Source organism: Gymnoscopelus braueri (genome assembly GCF_963280865.1).
Source record: "Gymnoscopelus braueri genome assembly, chromosome: 1".
In the NCBI taxonomy this organism is placed as follows: Eukaryota; Metazoa; Chordata; class Actinopteri; order Myctophiformes; family Myctophidae; genus Gymnoscopelus; species Gymnoscopelus braueri.
This window is the reverse complement of record NC_137603.1, coordinates 19,917,268-19,938,322: the sequence shown is the minus strand read 5'-3', so window position 1 is coordinate 19,938,322 and position 21,055 is coordinate 19,917,268. Positions and strand designations below refer to the sequence as shown.

At 39.3% G+C, this 21,055-nt stretch overlaps 1 protein-coding gene across 2 annotated transcripts; it reads left to right on the top strand.

The window, feature by feature from the left end:
• Nucleotides 1-5,551: 5,551 nt before the first annotated feature.
• Nucleotides 5,552-18,439, top strand: LOC308093296 (MOB kinase activator 3B). 2 transcript variants are annotated; one of them, XM_080439611.1, is made up of 4 exons: nt 5,552-5,684; nt 8,661-9,622; nt 12,439-12,641; nt 15,961-18,439. In XM_080439611.1, the coding sequence occupies exons 2-4, from the start codon at nt 9,205-9,207 to the stop codon at nt 15,988-15,990; spliced, it is 651 nt and encodes a 216-aa protein (XP_080295737.1). In that variant the 5' UTR covers nt 5,552-5,684; nt 8,661-9,204; the 3' UTR covers nt 15,991-18,439. The 2 variants fall into 2 exon arrangements, with proteins under 2 accessions (XP_080295737.1, XP_080295738.1); XM_080439612.1 differs by having other exon boundaries at nt 5,561-5,688.
• Nucleotides 18,440-21,055: the final 2,616 nt, after the last annotated feature.

Genomic DNA, 21,055 nt, shown 5'->3' with positions numbered 1-21,055 from the left:
AAAGCATTGCATGTAATTAAGCCTGCATGTTGTCATGTAACGTATTCTTCAACAATAATACGCTTTTTTTTATTGATGAATTGATATACTGTATTAAGAAGGTCAAAATGTCCTTTTGGTCTCATATAACTCTTCCTCAGTTTTCCTGCTGTCTGTGTCCCCAATGACATCTCGCTCTCTGCTTTTCCCCCTTGAAAGCATCGCCAACAGGTGCAATTTATTATCACTTCCGGCATACAATGTTTTAATGGCAGACCACTCATACAGAATGACTTTCAAATGAGAATAGCCATAATCATAGTGTTATTTAGTAGAACTGTCTTTTTATAGTATGCTACTTTGTTTGAATAGTTTATTTCAAACCTGCATTTGTGTTTTGATCTTGATTTTATCCTCCAAATGAATATCCAAAATCCCTCATGTTAAATATCATTATGTATGAATAATTAAATATTCCATTACCAGCACAGCAGCATAAAGTTAAGCAGAAACACATGGCCACAGATGACTGGGACCATATTAACGACCATCTGGGACCCAAATACTGGCTGAAATTAGGTTAAGTAGCCTACAAGGATTTTCCAATCTAGTCTGGTGGAAAAAGGCTAATTTATTTTTTGGCAAAAAAAAGAGTCATATGACATAGTTGACAATAAATATTTTTTGTCGAGCGAAGTGTTTCAGCAGGACACTTTCTACTGTTTTATATATTGTTTACCGAAGCATAATTCACCCTTTAGGCCTATATGGCCACAATCCCACATTGAATGTTGTTTTTACATCAGCAGATTCAACTTCAGGTCATCTTGTCTCTCCTTGATCGATAAGTCCTTTCTCATAGTCAGGGACAGGGTTGGGCCTCCTCCAGCTCTCGCTGTGCCAGGACCACGCAGACCTCGTAAACCCTGAAGGAGGCGAAGGCTGCAGCCACTAGGCAGGACGCTCCCAGGATCAACCACCAGTTAAAGAAGCCAAACGAGGCCCCCTGCGGAGGAGCAGCAAGTTCACAACACAGTCGACTCGTGTACAGACATATGGCTACTCAGCATGAAACACAGTAGCCTGATTTATGCTTAACAAAGGTATAGCCTACTGTTTTCCCTGCCATGACTTACAATGCAGCTACGTATCACAGGATAAGAGCCGATAACTCGAAATTAATGAAACAATGGAATGAATGAAATCTTTCGAGGAATAACAAACTCTACAAAACTAAAGTTGAATATCACCTTAACGAAAAACATGCTGTTAATAGGGAATGAGAAATACTTTTTTTTCTCTCAATAGTAACTGTTGTCGATGTTGCCCTTGAGCAAGACAGCGACAGCTCCAAGGTGTAAAGTTCTGGTTACCTTGACAATGGAGAAGAGTCCAAAACACACCATTAAAATCATGGAGATGATCTGGACACAGATTGGAGGGCTAGAGTCTTCAGCCATGGTCAGTCAGTCTGTCAGTCAATGTCAGTGTCTCTATTGTTCTTCCTACCTATCCACTGTGGGTAGTGTCTTTCTAAATAACAAAATGACTGATGTCTTTCTAACTAACTGTCTGACTGTTTCAATTATCTCCTGATCTAACCATTCATGTTGTGGCTGTATATCCTACTTGCAGATGTTGAAGGGAGTAGTTTGTTGAAAATGGATTATGTTCACAGAAGCAAGGTTACTCATTGAGGATCACAGCTGTTGAAACATTGCAGCCATTGATGATGACAAGCTGTAAGGGTTGTAGGTTAGGGTGTACCTGGATGCAGATGTTGAAAGGTCATGGAGGATTATACTGTAGATGCTATCAGTTGTACATTTGAGGGCTGTACTTGTTCAGGGTTAGTGTTACTACTTCAGATTACAGATGGAGTGTGTCACAGGCATTAAAGTGTCTTTAAGTCTTTCTTACAGGTTTAGTTTGCAGTCATTTAAGGTTAAAGTATTAGAAGGGCTAAAGTAATACAGTAGATGGTTATCATCATTGGATAGATTTAATACCTGAAGTGCTAGAATTACTGAAAGGCTTATAGGCATTTAAGACTAAAAGTGACACAGTACTGATAAGTTTTGACTGTTACTACTTAGTTGGTCTCCCTGCCATTTTGGTGGATAATTGGTAATTTTTTGCGAGAGATGCTGTAGTATAAAAATGTATCTGGTTTTCAAATTTCACTACCCGCTGTAGACAATAATTTCAACTGCTTGTCCAAATTACAGTCACTGAAGATAGTCTCCTATTTCACACAGTACAGTCAGACCTTTCAAATGACTTGCACTCTTAGTCATTCAGGCTCTCTGGACAAGCCCCTTGTCTGCAAAACAAAAAACAAATAAGAAAAACGTTTAAATTACAGTGTTTTGCAGCTACAATGGCTATGAAGGGGTATTTATTGATTTCAGCCATAATACATCTGAACTGTCCCAGCCTTCAGTGTAATTGATTGATGAAAATGCTAACAGACTGACTAATTGACTAAATCATATTAATATTATTCACACACAAAATGGCTTTTAAGAAGCTTAATAATATGCAAGTGGTGTGAGGTTGAAGAAGCTGAATAAATAAAAGAATTGTTAAACACTGTAACCTTGACAGTAACAGGTAGCCTAGATATTTCCACCACGTCTTTCCTGGCTAGCAATAACACTTAAATCATTCCTATCATATTTTCTTGTTCTAATATACAGTAAATAAATGGAAAAACAGGACAGATAAATTAGTTATGCATAATTCAACACCTGACAGTGAGTTAGAAATATATTACTGTGATTTCTATTCAATGTTGCTATGTCAATTATTCATTACTAATGAACACTTTCATTGTGTAGAGACTGCTCATATACAAAAAGCAAAGAAAATTAGTAAATGAATAACAAGTTGCTACTATACCGCACCTAGATCCAACATTACTTCATACAGGCGTATCCATAGTGCTTGTTTGGTACAAATAGTTATGTCACTGGCTGAATAATCCTTTGTCAAATGAAAAGTTGAAAAATGGTGCAAAAGAGGACATTTTGAAATAGAAACAAAATATCTATTCTGATTTCTTCTGGGCAAGAAGCAAACAGCCACAAACAACCATGAGGCAGGTAGGGTGAGTCTTTGAGGTGAACCGTGTTCGCTTTAATAGGGTTTATATAGATAGAGTTTGTGTTGAGAGCATCTAATCCACAGTAAATCTAAATACTCTGCTGTGAAACCCCATCTTACCTGGTGATTTAATCAATTAACCTCTTGCCTAAGAAGACACTACAAATAGTGTCAGTGCATACAACGGGACCTCGCTTATTCTACAGACAGACAGACAGACAAACTTACTGCATAAAGTCCTGAAATTCAAATCTGTCCTAAAACAAACATCATACAATCTGCCAGTTGGTTTCCAACTGGCAGATTGTATTATAATATAATAATAATATTATATAAAGTCATTTTGTTTCATGTATTCAAGTGACATTATCTTTATTTTATCAAGAATATTTTTTGGACAGAATTGGAGCCTATATCAGAAAAAACAGATGAGACAGAGGGATGTCTTCCACTTCCACCGTCTTCCACAAAAATAGATTCTCTAGACTCAAGAAAGTTTGGGAAGAGAAAAGTAAGTAGGTAGAGAATGGGTAGAGAGAAAAGGCTCATTTATAGGTACTAAATTGAGTGACAATGTCCATCCACCTGTAGGCCTGCACCTCATTCATATTTAAGATCCTGCTTCAGTGACAGATCCATCATCATCCACTTTATTCCAATCTGTTCTAAGTGTGATGAGAATTCAAGAACATGGGAGGATTTGTGTGTGTGTGTGTGTGTGTGTGTGTGTGTGTGTGTGTGTGTGTGTGTGTGTGTGTGTGTGTGTGTGTGTGTGTGTGTGTGTGTGTGTGTGTGTGTGTGTGTGTGTGTGTGTGTGTGTGTGTGTGTGTGTGTGTGCATGCGCGTGTGCGCACGTACACGCAACCAAAAGTGGGAATGTGTTTGTGTGTTTGTCTAATATCCAAGCAATCAGAGAGTGCTGTCTGAGTCCCTATAGCCTAAGAAGCTCAATGAAAAGTAATCCCCTTTTCTCCTCGATCATGCCATTTATCAATGCTCAGTTAATTTATAGATATCACTCAACTCAGAGAGAAATGGAGAACTAGTTTGATCATTTTGCAAAGTACAAAAGTACAATGCATGCAGCTTCCTGGTGTAAAATAAATGGACAAAAGTAAAAGCACACATTCAATGTGTTATTTTGCATTATTATAATTCACAAAATAAAGGGGAATTGAGCTTTATATATACAGTATATATATACTGTATATATATATATATATATATATATATATATATATATATATATATATATATATATAATATAGTTGTAATACAATAAGTACATCTGCAGCAGTGGTTAGAGGGTGGTAGAGGGTGGTGCATTTCAATCGAGACTAAGTTTAAGTATTGGCGGTGGTTAAATGTCTGAACATACAAATGAACATGAATCCAACCCTGATGATAGTGCTTTCAACCAAGTATATGAAACTATCTATGAAATCTATGAAAAAGTGTCATCTGCAACACAATTATTTGTGTTTACAATGTAGTTGCTAGTGGGGGTTTAGTGGATTGCAGCCCGACCTCACGACTTTATCAATGTTTTTGCTATTTCATAAATTCGCCAGAAGATGGTGCTATTGGCGATGCCCAACATACACCATTGCCTAATCGCAGTAGTAAACAAACCGAGTTCCAGAGCGAAAAATGACGATTAGTAAACTTGTTAACATCCAAAAGTATTCCAAAGAGGAAGATACGTATTTAAGGATAACTAGAACAATACACTGTGTGTGTTTTTGTAGCATGTAGTCTGTTTACATCGTCATTCATTGCCTGGAAGGGTAAACTAGCAGATCCGAGGTGCCTTCACGACACAGTCAAATCGGGATATTTCCGTTCTGCAAGTTGAGACATAACAAATGTTATCTTGATTCTTGACTGTAAGGCCGCGGTCCCGGTCTGTACTAAAATGTTAGACGGGTGACACAGCAATAATTGATACGAAGTTTAGCGAACTAAGTAAGTTCACCCATTAAAGTATAGCGAAACCACCCCAATTTGAACCAGTCGGGCAGTGAGTGGGGCCAACATGTTTCTCTCATCGCATCACAAACATAGAACGCATCTCCCCCCCCCCCTCCAGGAGCAAAGAGAGCAGTGTTGCCATGTCCGTGTATTATAAGCGACCCAAGCGGTTTTGGGGGCTAGTTTCTAAAGTACAGTTACTTATTTGGTCTTGTTTACCAAAAAAAAAAAATTTTTAAACAGTGGTTCTCAAATATTTTCATGTTAAGGACCCCCAAATCAATTTGTGTATTTGTCCCCCCTTAACCCCCATCTGAACATGTTTTGTGCCAGGGAGCCCCCAGATTTGTGTTGTTTGAATGTTTCCAAAATATGTCATTACATTTTTCACATTTTCTGCATGTTTTTGAAAATAGCTGATCGGTTTAAATTGCTCATGTGGCTTCTTTTGGGCTTGTTTTCATAGACCTGGTTGCTTAGTTCTCTCGCACAATCTGGCAACACACCTCCCAGGAGCGAACAGAGTCAGTCTGGAGGAATGTAATGTTGGAACTGTACTTGTCGACGCAGGTCTGTGACTACATGCGCACTAACACTATACTGTGGATGTGTGTTTATTGCTTCTTGAGGTAAGTAAGTACCAAGTACAGTATTGAATTATTGACATTGTAGCTGCTCACAGTTTATTCAGGGGGGTTTAAGCTCATGGTCTACATGGCGCCTGTTTGAATAGTACATGACTTTACTTTTCGTGTCGCATAGATTAACCTGTGAAACTGCGTTTGGACGCAACGTTTGTGACGTTGCTTTGTTTGCTGCTGTGTTTTTTTTGTTCCATTGGAAATATTGAGCCTTTAAGACTTAAAGGCTCAATATTTTCTAAAGCACTTAAAAAGTTTAACTGCTTGTGGTAATGGAAGACCTACGGCTACATTAAATGTAGTGTGAGTGTGACAGATATCAGTATGAAGAACAGCCTTTTGCTTTTAACAGAATATCCATATTCTATTGATATTCCATTATGTTTGTGGCAAGTGTATGTATAGCTGTGGTTTAAAGGTTGGGTTTCTGTTCTAAACGAGACGTCATATTCAGGCACGTCAGAATTAAATGCCCACCAAAAATCACATGATGTAATAAATAAGTTGGGTTATAAAAACTAAACGCATATCATAAAGCTAAACTCATAGGGGGTTGTGTTGAAAGAAGTCTTGTGACTAAAGTTGCTTAACTCTGGTGTAAAAGAGCATCTGTGCTCAGTAAAAATTTCCCTGGATTAAAACAGATTAAACAAAAAAAAAGTGCTCCTCGGAGCACATATCTGCGCCAGGCCAGGTCGGTTATTGTGAGCCAGCAGCAATACTATGATGAAATTAAGCTAATAGCCTTGCCAACAGACACTTTCTACATCAAAGCAGTTGATTCACAAAGTGATTGTAACACAGGTCTGATTAGTGTTACAGTATCAAGCAACCCATCGCAAACAGGACGCTTACGAGATATTTTGTCTGTAGCCCTTGGAGCCAAAGTCATGTTGACAACTAGCCCCTTTCGGGACCCTGTTTACCTTTTTTGTATTTGGGAAGGCGGTATACCAGGGTCCCTTGTTGGTTAGAACACGCTCTCTCGTACCGGCGGCTACCACTGTCTGGTCTCGGGTTTACAGCTCGTCGCTTAGAAGTTGCAGAGATTTCTCAAAGGTACCAACAAGAGCAATACTAACACGCGAGAAAGCGGCATCAAAAAGCGGGGATCGGCGATGCCGTTTAACATTTTTAATAATTTAGTAAACCTTAAGCTCATTTCTCACACTCTGCTCCACTGCCCATGTTCCGCCTCTCCGCGGTGACTGACAAGCTGCGCGTCCTACGTTACTGCCTCTGATTGGCGAGCTCCTACACGCTTGCATGACAATCACAACGCGGGGAGGCGGACATGGGAAGTGGAGCTGCTGGAGCAGAGTGTGAGAAAGGAGCTTAAGGTTTACTAAATTATTAAAAATGTTAAACGGCATCGCCGATCCCCGCTTTTTGATGCCGCTTTCTCGCGTGTTAGTATTGCTCTTGTTGGTACCTTTGAGAAATCTCTGCAACTTCTAAGCGACGAGCTGTACGCCCGAGACCAGACAGTGGTAGCCGCCGGTACGAGAGAGCGTGTTCTAACCAACAAGGGACCCTGGTATACCGCCTTCCCAAATACAAAAAAGGTAAACAGGGTCCCGAAAGGGGCTAGTTGACAACCTACATCAATGTCAATGACAGACTGTCCAATGGAATATGTGGCACAGTTGTAAGCAAAAACTGTGTTTTGGCCTATTATAGTGCTACCATGAAGTAATGTGTACCGATTTGTGTGATCTTTTGACAAAATATAATACAAGTTTGCAAAATTCAGCCCCCTGGTGGCTCCATAACAGGCTAAACAGAAATTGGCTTTTTACTTGGCCTCCAAGGAGTATGCATGCACAGTTTTGTGCCGATTGGTCCAATGGTGCCAGAGATTAGCTGCAAACAGACGTACACACACACAGACTCTCACGGACGGACAGGGGTAAAAACATAGTCTCTCGGCCACACCTTCGGGCCTGGCAGGGACAACTACAACTAGTCTAAACTGAACTATAGAGTGTTTCTATTTCTAAATCTCAATCCTGTACAGACCTGAATTCTGTAAAGGGATTAGGTTTTGTTTTCAATCAGAGCAGTGGAAACTCCCTATAGGATCTCTACCTCACACTTTCTCTCTCTCTTTCGCACTCACTCACTGTGTGTCAAAATAATACACACACCTATGTACAAATACACCTATATCCACCTTCTCACAAATAAACACAGACACCCATTGTTCTATGCTTCACTAATAATATACTCAACACTTTCATACTGCCATTGAACCCACTGCCAGATTGTGCAACATCCAGCATATTCAATTCTTCTATTAAGCTGCAGGCTATTACAATATGTTTTATGATCCAGTTGTTCAGTAGCCTCGGGAACCCATGCCTTTTTTTTTGTTTCAACTGGAGATATTCAGTTGGGACACCAATTTGACTAAATCATGATACAGAGCCCCACAAAGATCATTTATCAGATAAAAATGTATAGTGCTCCAGTTCCAATTTTATCTGCTCGTTTCACTTTCCAATTTCACTTGTTTATCCTGTTTGAAGGCTTACGTAGACCTCATACTTGAAGAATATATTTGAAGAATGTCTTTGTCTTTTTAGCCATTCCATGATTTCACACTGGCCACACTGGATTGTACTGGATGAGTAAACTGTTGGCTGTGCAAACAGTAGAAATAAGGAAAAGTTTGAAACCGTGTTGTATGCTAACTCCCTAATTTCTGATACCATGTTGTGACACTTAATTCACTTTGCTGTAGTTCAACACACCAGCTAAATTATGTACTGTAACTAGCATTTAACCTCAGTCAGACATCATGTCAAAACACTCAGTTCTCTATAAACTTAATCTAGTAAAGAAATTGTACAATTAGTTTTGTACACGTTTCCACATGCAGGGGAATTTATATAAACATGTAGCATAATAGAAACGTCTCCTGATTTGTGTTTATAATTCCAAACTTTGTTTTCATCTTAACAGGACAAAGCAGCATGTGAGGTTCCAAAGGAGCTACACAACAGAGATTTTTTTTGTCCGACTCCTCTCTCCTCATTGATCAGAAGCTTTTGGACTATTGGCCGGTTGGAATATTTGTTCAGAGCTTTGAATCCCAGTGTTTGAGTGACCTCTGGATGACCATTGGTCACTGAGGTGAAGCTGACTGCATTATCTTTATAGTGATTGATATTTCACTTCTTAAGCTCATGATACTTCTTATCTGGACTGGAGTGACTTCAGAAGAATTGCAAACATAGAATTAAGTGAAACGTCCAGATTATGAACATTACACAAGCAATTGCAACACCTTCTAAACCACAATGTTAGGGCTATATTATTCTTTTACTAAATAATGAGACTGGGATAGGACATGGACAGAATTTCTTCACTTTGAATATTATGGATGTTTCCCCCCCAAGTTTGCCTTGATTTGCTTAGGTGGGCCACCTGAAACGTATTTTCCGCTGAATATAGTTATAGTATCTTGCCATTTTAAAATAATTCCCATTAATCACAGACCTACACCATGTCCGTCCACCTAAAGCAAGTCTTCCACAAAGACAGAACCTTCCGGCCCAAGAAGAAATTTGAGCCGGGGACACAGCGCTTCGATCTCTACAAAATGGCCCAGGCCTCACTGGACTCAGGCGTGGACCTTCGGGCCGCAGTGCGACTGCCGCACGGTGAGGACCTCAACGAGTGGGTGGCGGTTCACGTCGTGGATTTCTTCAACCGGATCAACTTGATCTACGGGACAGTGTGCGAGTTCTGCACGGCAGAGTCGTGTCCCGTCATGTCTGGAGGTCCGAAGTACGAGTACCGCTGGCAGGACGACCGGAGGTACAAGAGGCCGACGGCACTGCCGGCTCCGCAGTACATGAGCCTGCTGATGGACTGGATTGAGATGCAGATCAACAACGAGGACATATTCCCCACCAGCATCGGTGAGTTAGTTGGGGGAGCCTTTTGGCCAGAAGGGTGGCACTTGGATTCCCAGTGTTGTCTGGGAGCACATGGGCAGAGGAAGCAACTTCAAGCAAGTGTCTCTCAGTAACTCCTGGCAATGTGCTCTTGAGCAAGGCAATTTTATCCCTAATTGGTACTGTAGTGTGGAGAGGCTCAGCAGCAGAAGCGTGTGTGTGACGTAAAATATGAAAATAGAGCATTCACGTGTCTTAAGTTCTGCCGGGGAGAGCGGTGACTGTGGTCCACAGGGCCTTCACCCATGACAGCCAATATGTGCACCTGTTAAATATGTAGTGTGCAAGTATTGCATTTTATGCTGACGCTCTTATGAGAACGACCAACTTCTCACTTTAATAGATTAACAGTTGGCCACCATTTTTCCTAATTTTCATCTTCCGCATTACTTGGTGACTTCCTTCATTCCTTCCTGTGTGTGCCAGGGTTATTAGTTCCCTCATATGTGTGTAGTTCCACATGCTTTCCCAACCAAATATGTATGGTGGGCTTAAAGGGGTATTTGCCTTTAAAACACTTCTGGGGTCATTAAATGTTTTCTTCTTTTTTAATATATCTTTTTAGAAAATTAAAGAAATAAAATAAAATACAAAAAGTAAATAAAATAAATGAAAAAAGAAAAAACATGGCCCCCTCACACATTAGAAGGACAATATCAGTCACTAGAACCAAGGGCATGTGTTTTCAGTGAAGTTAACATAGTTAAAATGGAATTTGAATTTACAATGGGTTTATGGTATAGGAGGATAAAATGAATATCAAATATCTAAATATTGAAACAAGCAACTTATAAACTGTCTGGGTTTTACACAGAATCCCAACCCAACATTAAAATAACCCCAGAAGCGTTTTAAAGTGGAATTCCCCTTTAAACAACACTGGGAGAGTGAAAAGACAGAGGTTTAAAAATACCTGCCGGTGATAAAAAATGAGCTGTGGGAGGAGGGGTAAGGATAGTTGAGAAGCGGGGGGGAGAGAAAAGGAATGAAGTGCGTTAGAAGAAAAAAGAGTGCAAAGAGGTGAGAAAGGAGGAGAAAGGTATCGATGTCTTCAAACTCGTCAATTATGTAGTGACACTGACATCCGATACACACACCGGCACATGCTGTAGACACACACACACACACACACACACACACACACACACACACACACACACACACACACACACACACACACACACACACACACACACACACACACACACACACAAACTGTACACATGTGCTAACTGCTAATTGACATATTTGAATTAACGAACGACCAAGTTGACATGGAATTTAAATGTTACAGAAATTAAACTTGGCTTAAGAAGCTAGTTGTTTGTGTACTGTCTGTACACATGGACACACACACACACACACACACACACACACACACACACACACACACACACACACACACACACACACACACACACACACACACACACACACACACCTGGGATGTACCTAAATACCCACACACACACACACACACACACACCTGGGATGTACCTAAATACCCAAGCAAGTCTGCTCATTTTCTCTTTTAAATCTCCCTGGGATGTACCTAAATACCCAAGCAAGTCTGCTCATTTTCTCTTTTAAATCTCTCTCCCTCTCCCTCTGTCCATCTGTTCCACTTCCTTCATCTTCTTGCAGAGATAGACTTCTACACGTCTAATTTATGCCTCGTCACTAAAATGCATTTTAAAACGTCGCCTGTGTAAAGATGCCAGTTCCTAGATTCCTAAGCCAGCTGTAATGAAACATGAAATGACAGGTCTCCTCAGACGTGAACGTGGACCTGTGAGGGCAGAATCAGCTACACTGAATTTGTCAACTTGGATATACAGCTAGCTGTTATTCTTTGTAATGCTGACAGGCTTTGAGAGAGACTGACTACATTTGCTTGCTCGTTAACAGTAGCTTAAGCTAAATTGAGGTCACCTCAATAGCGAGACTGAGGTTTTTCCACCGTCAAGCATGCACTGGACAGCAGACTGGTTAGTTGCCTTAATCCTGCTCCTATGGAGAACTAGGCCAGACAGCCCTGACTCAAAGCCCCCACAGCCATAGCTTCGTCTGAGTGTGTGGCGCGTGTGTGTGTGTACTCAGAAACACTGTCAGCCACAGAATACTGCCCTACAGAGCTTGTGGCATTTCAGATCAGTTCCATATATTTGATAGTTATTGCTAACTGATATGAGATCTTTAGAACTGATACGGCTGTAAAAAAAAAAACTGTTAATTTCTTTTTACTATGAAGCAAATATTATTGTGCTACAAATCTGCGTTGGAAAACTAATTAATTGGGAATTCCTCATTTACGTACAAAGGAGAAGAAACGTTAAACTATTGAATTCAGATAGCAGAGAAAAGTTTCACCCCTTTTTCTTTCTTTTGTGTTAATCTGCCACAGTGGGACAAATCATATGTTATTCAGACATTGTCTTTAGATTGTATTTATGGGATTTGAGCAATACTTTGCCCATCAAATTTGTTTTAAAAACACACAGGATTTTGTGTGGTGCATTGAATTCCTAGTCTGCCAGACCTGCATTGTTTTCTCTTCCTTTCCTGCTTCTTTACCTCCCCTCATCCCTTAATTTCCTCACTTTTCTCCCTCTCCATCTTCTCTCTCCTTTCTGTGTGCATATGCCCTTCAATCACTTGCTCCTATGCCCTTTCTCCCTCTCTCTCTTTCCCACTTTAGTCAGGCCTCTCCTTTGCATTTTTCCGTCATCTAATTTTGTCTCTCTTTCTATCTCTATCTCTTCTTTCCTCTTTCCTACCAGGTACACCGTTCCCCAAGAACTTCGTGTCAGTGTGTAAGAAGATCTTGTGTCGCCTGTTCAGGGTGTTCGTTCATGTCTACATCCACCATTTTGACCGAGTCCTTCAGATGGGAGCTGAGGCTCACATCAACACCTGCTACAAACACTTCTACTACTTTGGCACTGAGCTCAACCTAATAGACCGCAAAGAGCTGGAACCTCTGGTGAGTCAGTAGCACTAATAATACAAAATCAAATAATGATATTCCCCTGTGAGTCAAAAAAGTTTATAAATATTGTAAAATATTGTAAATGCATTCTGAAACGAATCATATGAAATAATGACATAGTCAAAAGTTAATATATAACTAACTTATGATACACATAATTTTTAAGTTGAAGATTTAACTCTTAACTTTAATTTACAGAGTTAAATTAACAATCCAGCTTTACAGGTCAATTGTTACACTAAGAGTGAAATTAACACTGTATTGTACAGTACATGTTTGGTATTTTGCAAGTGATTTACACTAATTGAGACGGTAGGGGTTTGAACCCTGGCTATCTAATCATGGGCTGTATGAAAAAGCTCAGTGTTCTCCCTGAATGATGGAAGTAAAAAAAAAACATATTTGTGGATTTCACTTGTGGTTCTCACCATATTCACTCTCAACTTCAAATTCAACAGGGTAGCCTAACTTTCTACGTCGTTCTCCTCATCAATATTATTTGCTCTTTAAAGCGCTGCAATCACCAGTTAAATAGATGTAAAGGAAGAGGGGGCTACTATAGTTTCACAGAAAAAACTATTTCTGGATCTGTGCAGACCTTTCTACTTCATTAAAATGGACTTTCTCAAAAGAACGTTCAAACGTTACACACCTGCAATACGAGTTTGAACTCGTCAAAGCCTTGTCCAAAATAGAACCTCTGAAAGATGCGTCAACAGGTTTAGACGAGTCCACTTGATGCCTCCAGTGTGGCAAGTCTGATGACGTGAGCAATTGACGCTTTCAGTGTGTCAGGGCCTTGACTGTCTTGCTAAAAGGGAACTTAAGAACGACACAAGGATGTTGATGGACACATTGGCCATGGGGGGAACAAACTGGCTACTAACCTCCAGGTCAAACCTGCCTGCCCACATTTTCTGATGTGATGCATTCTGATTGTAAAACTTGTTTGCTTAGTTTCAGCACGTAGACCTGTGTCAGATAAGGATGGGTGTGTGTGTGGGATGGAGGGAGGACAGTGTGTGTGTGTGTGTGTTTGTCGGTGTGTATCTGCTTTCTTCATTGTTCCTTTCTTCCCTCTCACTCTTGTCTACATCATTTCTTCATCTACTCTGTCACAAAGCAGTGTAGCTGTAAGTAACCCTAGATAAAGCCGTCTGCCATGTACTGTAATATACTGTAAATGAAAGTGTGGCGTAGCATATAAAAACAACCACAATCTGCCTATGAGATTATGACATACCTTGTGCAGTGCCGGTGCTCATATTTTGGCCTGAGGGCACTAGAACAAAAGGTAAAAATATTTGGGGAGCATCTGGCCTAAAGGCAGTGCCAGAGGACGCCATTGAGTCACCAAAATCAGTAGTGGCCTTCCACTGGAGAGCATGAAGGTTCACAGCAAATTCCATGTTAATGCAGCTAGTAGGTTATGAGAAGTTATTTTTGGGTATTTTTTGTATCGTTTGTTGTGTCCATCTTGCAGGGGATCACTACTGCCCCCTACTGTTTCCCCGTATTGATCCGTACATAATAAGCTCTAGGTCTATGATATGCAGAGTACGGATGGGGAGGCCCTGTTCATATCCGTATCCACACTTTACGTAGAGTATACAGTAAATGGGCCTTTAGAGCCCCTCTGCTAGGGGGACGGAATGAAATTAGCTTTTCAGAAAGAAAAAAAGGCAAGGTATACACAAAGGGAAAAGCTGAACAAGGGACAGACTGAATGAAGTAAGAAGAGAGTAGTAACAGAAAGATGGAGGGAGAGGGGGAGACATAATGGAGTCATTGTTCTGCCAACAACAACATGAGTATGATCATAAGAGTTACTCATGACCAGCAGCACCGCTCAGTGTTCTAGTATTATACCCATTTAAATCCTGAGTGTTCATTTAATATTGAATGTGTAAAAATGTACTCACAAGGGTACATTTTTTGTATTGAACTACATTCAGGATTTTTCTGTGTACTCAACAATAACCACGATCAGCATTCTGTAACTATACTGAAATAACAAAAAATATATGCTATATTTGTAAAATATAGTTTGACACCTGGAAATATTTAGACAACATATTTTTATTTTACCTATTTTACCGATATTGAGATTACCCTGTACTTTAAGGAACCTCTTTGTTAAAGTACTGTATTAGCCAAGTCAGGGCCAATGTAATGCACGTATGGATCCAAGACTTTATAAAAGGTACTGTATCAGTTGCAATGTTGAGTGCAACAAACATGTTAGAGATTCCATTGACATGCGCTGCATGATTATTTGGTGCCAATCTTTCTTAGTTGGTGGTTTCTCATTAAACCAAGATAACAACATGTTTTTCATGCAGCATAAATTGAAACTTCCGTAAGTGATATTTCTTTGCTTAAATGTATTTATTTTTTGTTAAAATGTGAAAGCTCTATATTCTAGTAGTAATCATTGCAATAGAGTGTTTGTTCAGTAACAGTGGGTCTCCCCGTCTCTCTGGCTCTTTAGTAAGCAGAAAATACCTTTTTAGGTGGGACACCAATTTGGACGCTACTTCGGTAGGTAGCATTTTGATGTCTTTGGACAAAATGTAAACAAATATACAACAGCGGCCTCTAAAAATTAAGCAGTTAATAGTAGAGTCTAGTGGTCGATGGTTATGTACGATATATGACTGAAGCTGTGAGTAGACAAAGACATGAACAAAGACCGGTATGGTCTGGCATAAATAGGAGACCTCTGTGGTTTAAATGCCTAATCCAGATTAGAGGGATCTCTACTGTGGTAATCTATACATCAGGAGTATAGCTTGCACGGAAAACCTTTACTCTAATCAGTAAATCTTTATCTGTAGCAAGAGGGGTGGGATGGGGTTGGGGCGCGGTGAGGTCGGTGGGGCTGGGTAGAAAAGTGGGCAAGCGATCATGCGTCCGCGGGCCAGTCCTCTCTTAAACCAATTTTAATATAGGATGTAATGCACGACTGTATGACTAGAATAGAATAGAAATACTTTATCAATCCGTAAAGGGAAACTAAGAACCACAGCTGCTCTCATCAGCAAACCGCATCCAAGGCAATAAATAATAAAACATTAACCATTAAGGTCACAATTGTCACCTACAGTATAATACCATTTATAATGAACTTGCTTCTAACTTACACATTGCGGTCATTCATTATACATTCTGTTAATGTCATCCACTAGCAAAATATTAACCTGAGTTACATGTTTGCTGTGTCTACTGATGGAATGTATGTTCCACAATATCGGTATACTGTAACAATATCCTGACATGTATTGATATACTTTGCTGTCTCTCTCCTGTTTAGAAAGAGATGACCCGTCGGATTTGCCACTGAGGAAGATGATGGCACGGTGTCAGGATGGAAATGTCTCCATGATGACCTCATTCACAGGTGGTTACCTTGGCAAGGACCAGGCCCATTATACGGAGCAGGGACTCACTTGAATGTGGCAATGTCACACCTTCATCAGTAATGGAAAAGTTTGAGGATTTTAAACTTGGTTTGAAGGGTTAACCTAACATGGCCGCAAGAATTCTAATGGACTCCTTCTGAATATACAGTGAAATTCTCAAGTTCCATTTGAATTCTACAGTAGAATTCTTAATGGATTTCATTATAATTCCAAGGTTCCAATTATCATAGATTAGTCTAGAATTCTCAGATCAAATACTTCCCTTTTCTTAGGTACAAGGCTTTTCTAAAAAACAACTTCTAAACAGCCTACACTTTTAAATGAAACTGCATAATGAAATGAAACACTGCGATTTCAAAGTTTTAAAGGATTCAATTTGCACTCTACACATTCTGCATCGGCAAGGATCCACACTAGCTTGTCTAAAGCTTTATTATCAGATGAGCCTTCTGCTTTACATGCTTGTAACCACAATATGAACATTTAGGATGTTAATGTTGATCCCAGGGAGGTGAAATTAATCATTTTAATTGTACATACGCACACACCTCCATTCACATGGACTTCCGAGCACAGTCTGACCAAAGAAACGCTGCTCAAAAGCATTTTTGCCAGGCTGGACCATGTATTGTCAGTGGATTGGACACACTACCTGTTATGAAGGTTTGAATCTGTGACTTTTGGAACACATCGGCACATTCTAGCCACACAAGCGTCTTATTTCTTGCTTTTTTCCCCTCCATAATAAAATATTGTTTGAGGACACTTTGGTAGGAGAAGGATTCAATGGATGTTGAATAACGGGAATAACAGGTGAACAAGTTAGAAAAGGTTATATCTAAAATCAACAACTGCTGTTTGATGTATTGTATGTTTATTTGTATGCTAAACTGAAAAATGGCTTATGTTCTACAAGGTACTGTGTGCATGTTTGCCATTGGGATGCCACTAATGATTATTTTCATATCGTTTGATTTTATTATGTTTTATTATTTGATTAGTCTATGCAATTAATTGACACCATAATAAGGTAGTACAATATGATTGTTAATATTCACTAGTTATCTGAGCCCAAATGGATATCTTCAAATTGTTTAATATGTTTATCCAGAAGTCAAAAACGTAAGCTTTTACTTTATAATATGGAATAAGGATGAGCATTCACATTATGGTGAAGTTGTAAATGAACACATTAGAAATATGTACATGCTACATCACTAACATAGTTATTTGATTACTAAAATGTATTAAAATCTATTTGGCCAAGGATGACTCAAAATACCAAATTTGGTGAAAATGTCTTCTGGTCGGTGTGGCGGGGCCTGAACTGTGACTTTTTAGCTTATAACTCAGCTTGTGATTGAACAATTACTACTTGCTGATACCCTAAGAACATTCCTCCAAAGTCTTGTACATTGATCAATGTAAGGCTGAATGGTGAAAATGTTAACCAAATCTCAATAGACAGACACCCGCTTGTTTTTATTTGTCAGCCAGTGAAATAAGTTGAAACAATTCAGCATTCTAAATAATCATTATGGCACAGTAATCAGCTGGATGCCTTTTCATGATGAAACCTTTCATTGTTTGTTATAAAACTGAATTGTCAATGATTCTCAATCACATCCACTATATGGCATAGGCCTACACAATTTGTATGAGAGGTACAGTATCGTCACTGAGCTCGAAACATCCGACTGCATAGTTTCCGTCCATTGACTAATCAATTATCTGATTAATCATTTCTCCCCTAGTTTGCTAAGCAGCAGCATTTGAAATGATGATCTAATTCATACAAAGAACACCATGGAGGTAGCCTATATTTCCAGTGATTGAGTTGAATATAGCTTTTTCCCAAGTTGTGACCTTTTACTGTACCTGATTGTTGTATAACAGTTTGGAGAATATATGCAAGATTATGCAGGGAACGTTAAGAGTTTTATGGCACTATGGCACACTTTAAGAAACACAATACTTGTGTGTTTATGACATGTGTTCATACCAAAATGAGCCTAGTTGGGCATTTCACCAACAATATCTTATGCATTCCATGTATTCCTTGATTAAACAGCTTTGTAGTCTCTGAATGTATTAAAAAAAGACCAAAATGCTAGGCTTAGAATTTAGTCATGTTACTAGATGCAGCATCCCTCAATGAGGCTTTAGTCCATGATATTTTTCATTTATTTTATACAATTCCACTAAGCTGTATATAATACTATAAGTTCTGTCTCATGACATCAGTTGGAAGACAAAATAATCAATTTGTATAACAGTTTAAGTGCATGAACTGTCAAACGGTACATAATGCCATGAACATCAAATTTAACTCTTGACTTGAAGCAATAAAATATCTTTTGATTACTGATATTTGCCTACATACTGAATTTTCACACTACTCTACTGTTCAGTATTGAACATGAAAAGTATGTTTGTTTGTTTTTATACTCAGGTACATTTAGATTTATTTCTATCAGAGTGCTATCTGAATGGTTTTAAAATACACAAGCCACTCAATTACACTCTTAAAGCAGATCACAATAAAGAACTCTGAATTGCAGCCCAGTGGTCAGTCATGACAGTCCATGAGGATGAAAACATATCACTATCGAATATTTGGTATCCATTGAGCAGCCTAACTAAAATCATCGGCTGTCACTATGACCACCTTGGTCCTTGTGGGCGAAGAGGCCGAACCTGGTGCCACATTTTGGTGTGGTGTGGGTAGGGGTGAGCAGTGGTGGTTGTGGGTTTAGTGACGTCTGGACCTTTTTGGTGGAAGAACTCACCTTTCTGAGTCTTGGCTTGTCTTCTGTAGCATGGATAGGTCATTGTTATTGTGCCGCACCTTCCAGTACATATGTTTTCAGGTTGGCCTATTGGCTCGCACAAAAACAAATTTCACCCACTTTTTTACACCTGTAAACCTGTGACGTGACAATAAAGTTGATTCTGATTCTGGCTGCTGTGTCTTCCCAAATGTTAATGTCTATGTGGCCAATTTTTGATGTTTGCTTTTATGTCATCCTTATACCTTTTCTTTTAACCTCCTGGGACACGTCCTATGAAAAGTTATCAGTTGTTTTGGGAGGCAGGAGTCAGGCATATGGACAACATGGCCAATCCATCTGTGCTGGTGTTGGGCAATGTTGGCATGCAGTAACCGTGAGGATGTTGGCCTTCTCCAGGATGCTGCTGTTGGTGTGTGCGTCTTCCCAGCTGATTTTGAGGATTTCTCTGAGGCACTTTTTATGGTGTTCCTCTAGTGCCTTCAAGTATATTATTACAATATATGCAGCATATTGTTGGGGTTTCAGATCAATAGAGTACAATGAGCAGCACTTACCGCCCTGTAAACCAGGATTTTAGTCCTGGCCTGGTGGGTGGGGGTTCTCAAAGACTGTTTGTCTCTCAGTCTTGAGAAAAGTCTCACAGGAACAATTGAGGCACTGGTGTATTTCATCATCAATGTCAGTATTTATGTTGGATGGTGGCTGATAGAGGATCAGAGTCTTTTTATGTTCATAGTCAGACCAGGTTGCCTGGCAAAGACATCCAGAATGCAAAGTAAATCCCCATCATCTGTACATGATTCCCTGAGGCAGGTTTTCCCCATGAGGTGGAGGATAGCAGCAATGAAACAGGGTAGGAGCAATATCACAATCCTGCATGACTCCCGTGTCAAACCTGAAAGTGTTCTGTTTCATCTCCACTGCCACTGAATATTGTGGACAGTGGTGGAAAGTAACTAAGTACATTTACTTAAGTACTGTACTTAAAGGGATATTTCACTTTCAAATAAAATAAACATTAAAAAAAAATATTTAAAAAAATGTTTAGTTATGGCAAAATCACGGCCCCCTCACACATTAGTAGGACACTCTAATGCGTGAGGGGCCGTGATTTTTCCATTACTTTTTTCATTTATTTTTGATATATTTTTTAAATGTTTATTTTATTTGAAAGTGGAGTATCCCTTTAAGTACAGTTTTGAGGTATTTGTACTTTACTTGAGTATTTCCAATTTCCAACACTTTTACTTCTACTCCACTACATCTCAGAGGTAAATATAGTACTTTTACTCCACTACAATTATTGGAAAACTTTAGTTACTAGTTACTTTACAGATATAAATTATTACATTATAAAACATATATTAACCACCTTTGTCTTATTTTATACATAGGCTATTTGAAAATAGCCGATCTACAAGCTTGTAGCTTGTAGCTTGTAGATCTGCTATTTTCAAACATTTTAGTACTTTTACTTTTGGCACTTTAAGTACATTTTGATACCAATACTTTTGTACTTTTACTCAAGTAAATTTCGAATTCCGGACTTTTTTTTTTAACAAAATACTTCTACATTGCAGTATTGATACTTTTACTTAAATAAAACATTTGAGTACTTTTTCCACCACTGATTGTGGATAACATTTTGACATGCAGCAGTCAGTCAGTATCCAGCTGTGTTTGTCAGGAAAGCCATTTTTGTTAGACAGTTCAAAGAGTCGAAGGCTAAGGCTAAAGTATATATGGCAGGTTTTTCTGTGGAGGCTAAATTCACTGTTTTCTGGCAGGGGGATGAGTTCACCAGAACCCAAGCTCAAGTTTTCCCAGGGGTGGCCAGGAGGGAAATGCCATGGTCTTTTTCTGCAGGTGGTCTGGTCCAGTCCTTCCTACTGGACTTATGCTGGGATACCATCAGGTCCATTGGCCTTGTTGTTCTTTATCATCCTTATGGCATCCTGTACCTCTCTCAGACTGGGAGGTGCGGCCATTCTCTTGGATTGTTGAGGGAGTTGGTCAAATGGTTAAGGGCCCCCATCTCAGGAGTGTTGTTGTCCTCCAGTAAAGAAACGTCTATTGTCCATTGAGCAGCTTAACTATGTGTAGGGTATAGAAATCTTTGTAACACTCTGTTTTGTATTATTTATTATTTAAATTGTGCTGAGAAAAAAATATTAAAATATATATTTCTACCAAA

Bases quoted from the DNA above. Each gene is read 5' to 3' on its own strand.
- LOC308093296 (XM_080439611.1), top strand. From the start codon at position 9,205: ATGTCCGTCCACCTAAAGCAAGTCTTCCACAAAGACAGAACCTTCCGG. The intron at 9,623-12,438 runs GTGAGTTAGTTG...CTTTCCTACCAG, and splicing joins CATATTCCCCACCAGCATCG to GTACACCGTTCCCCAAGAAC. The intron at 12,642-15,960 runs GTGAGTCAGTAG...TCTCCTGTTTAG, and splicing joins GCAAAGAGCTGGAACCTCTG to AAAGAGATGACCCGTCGGAT.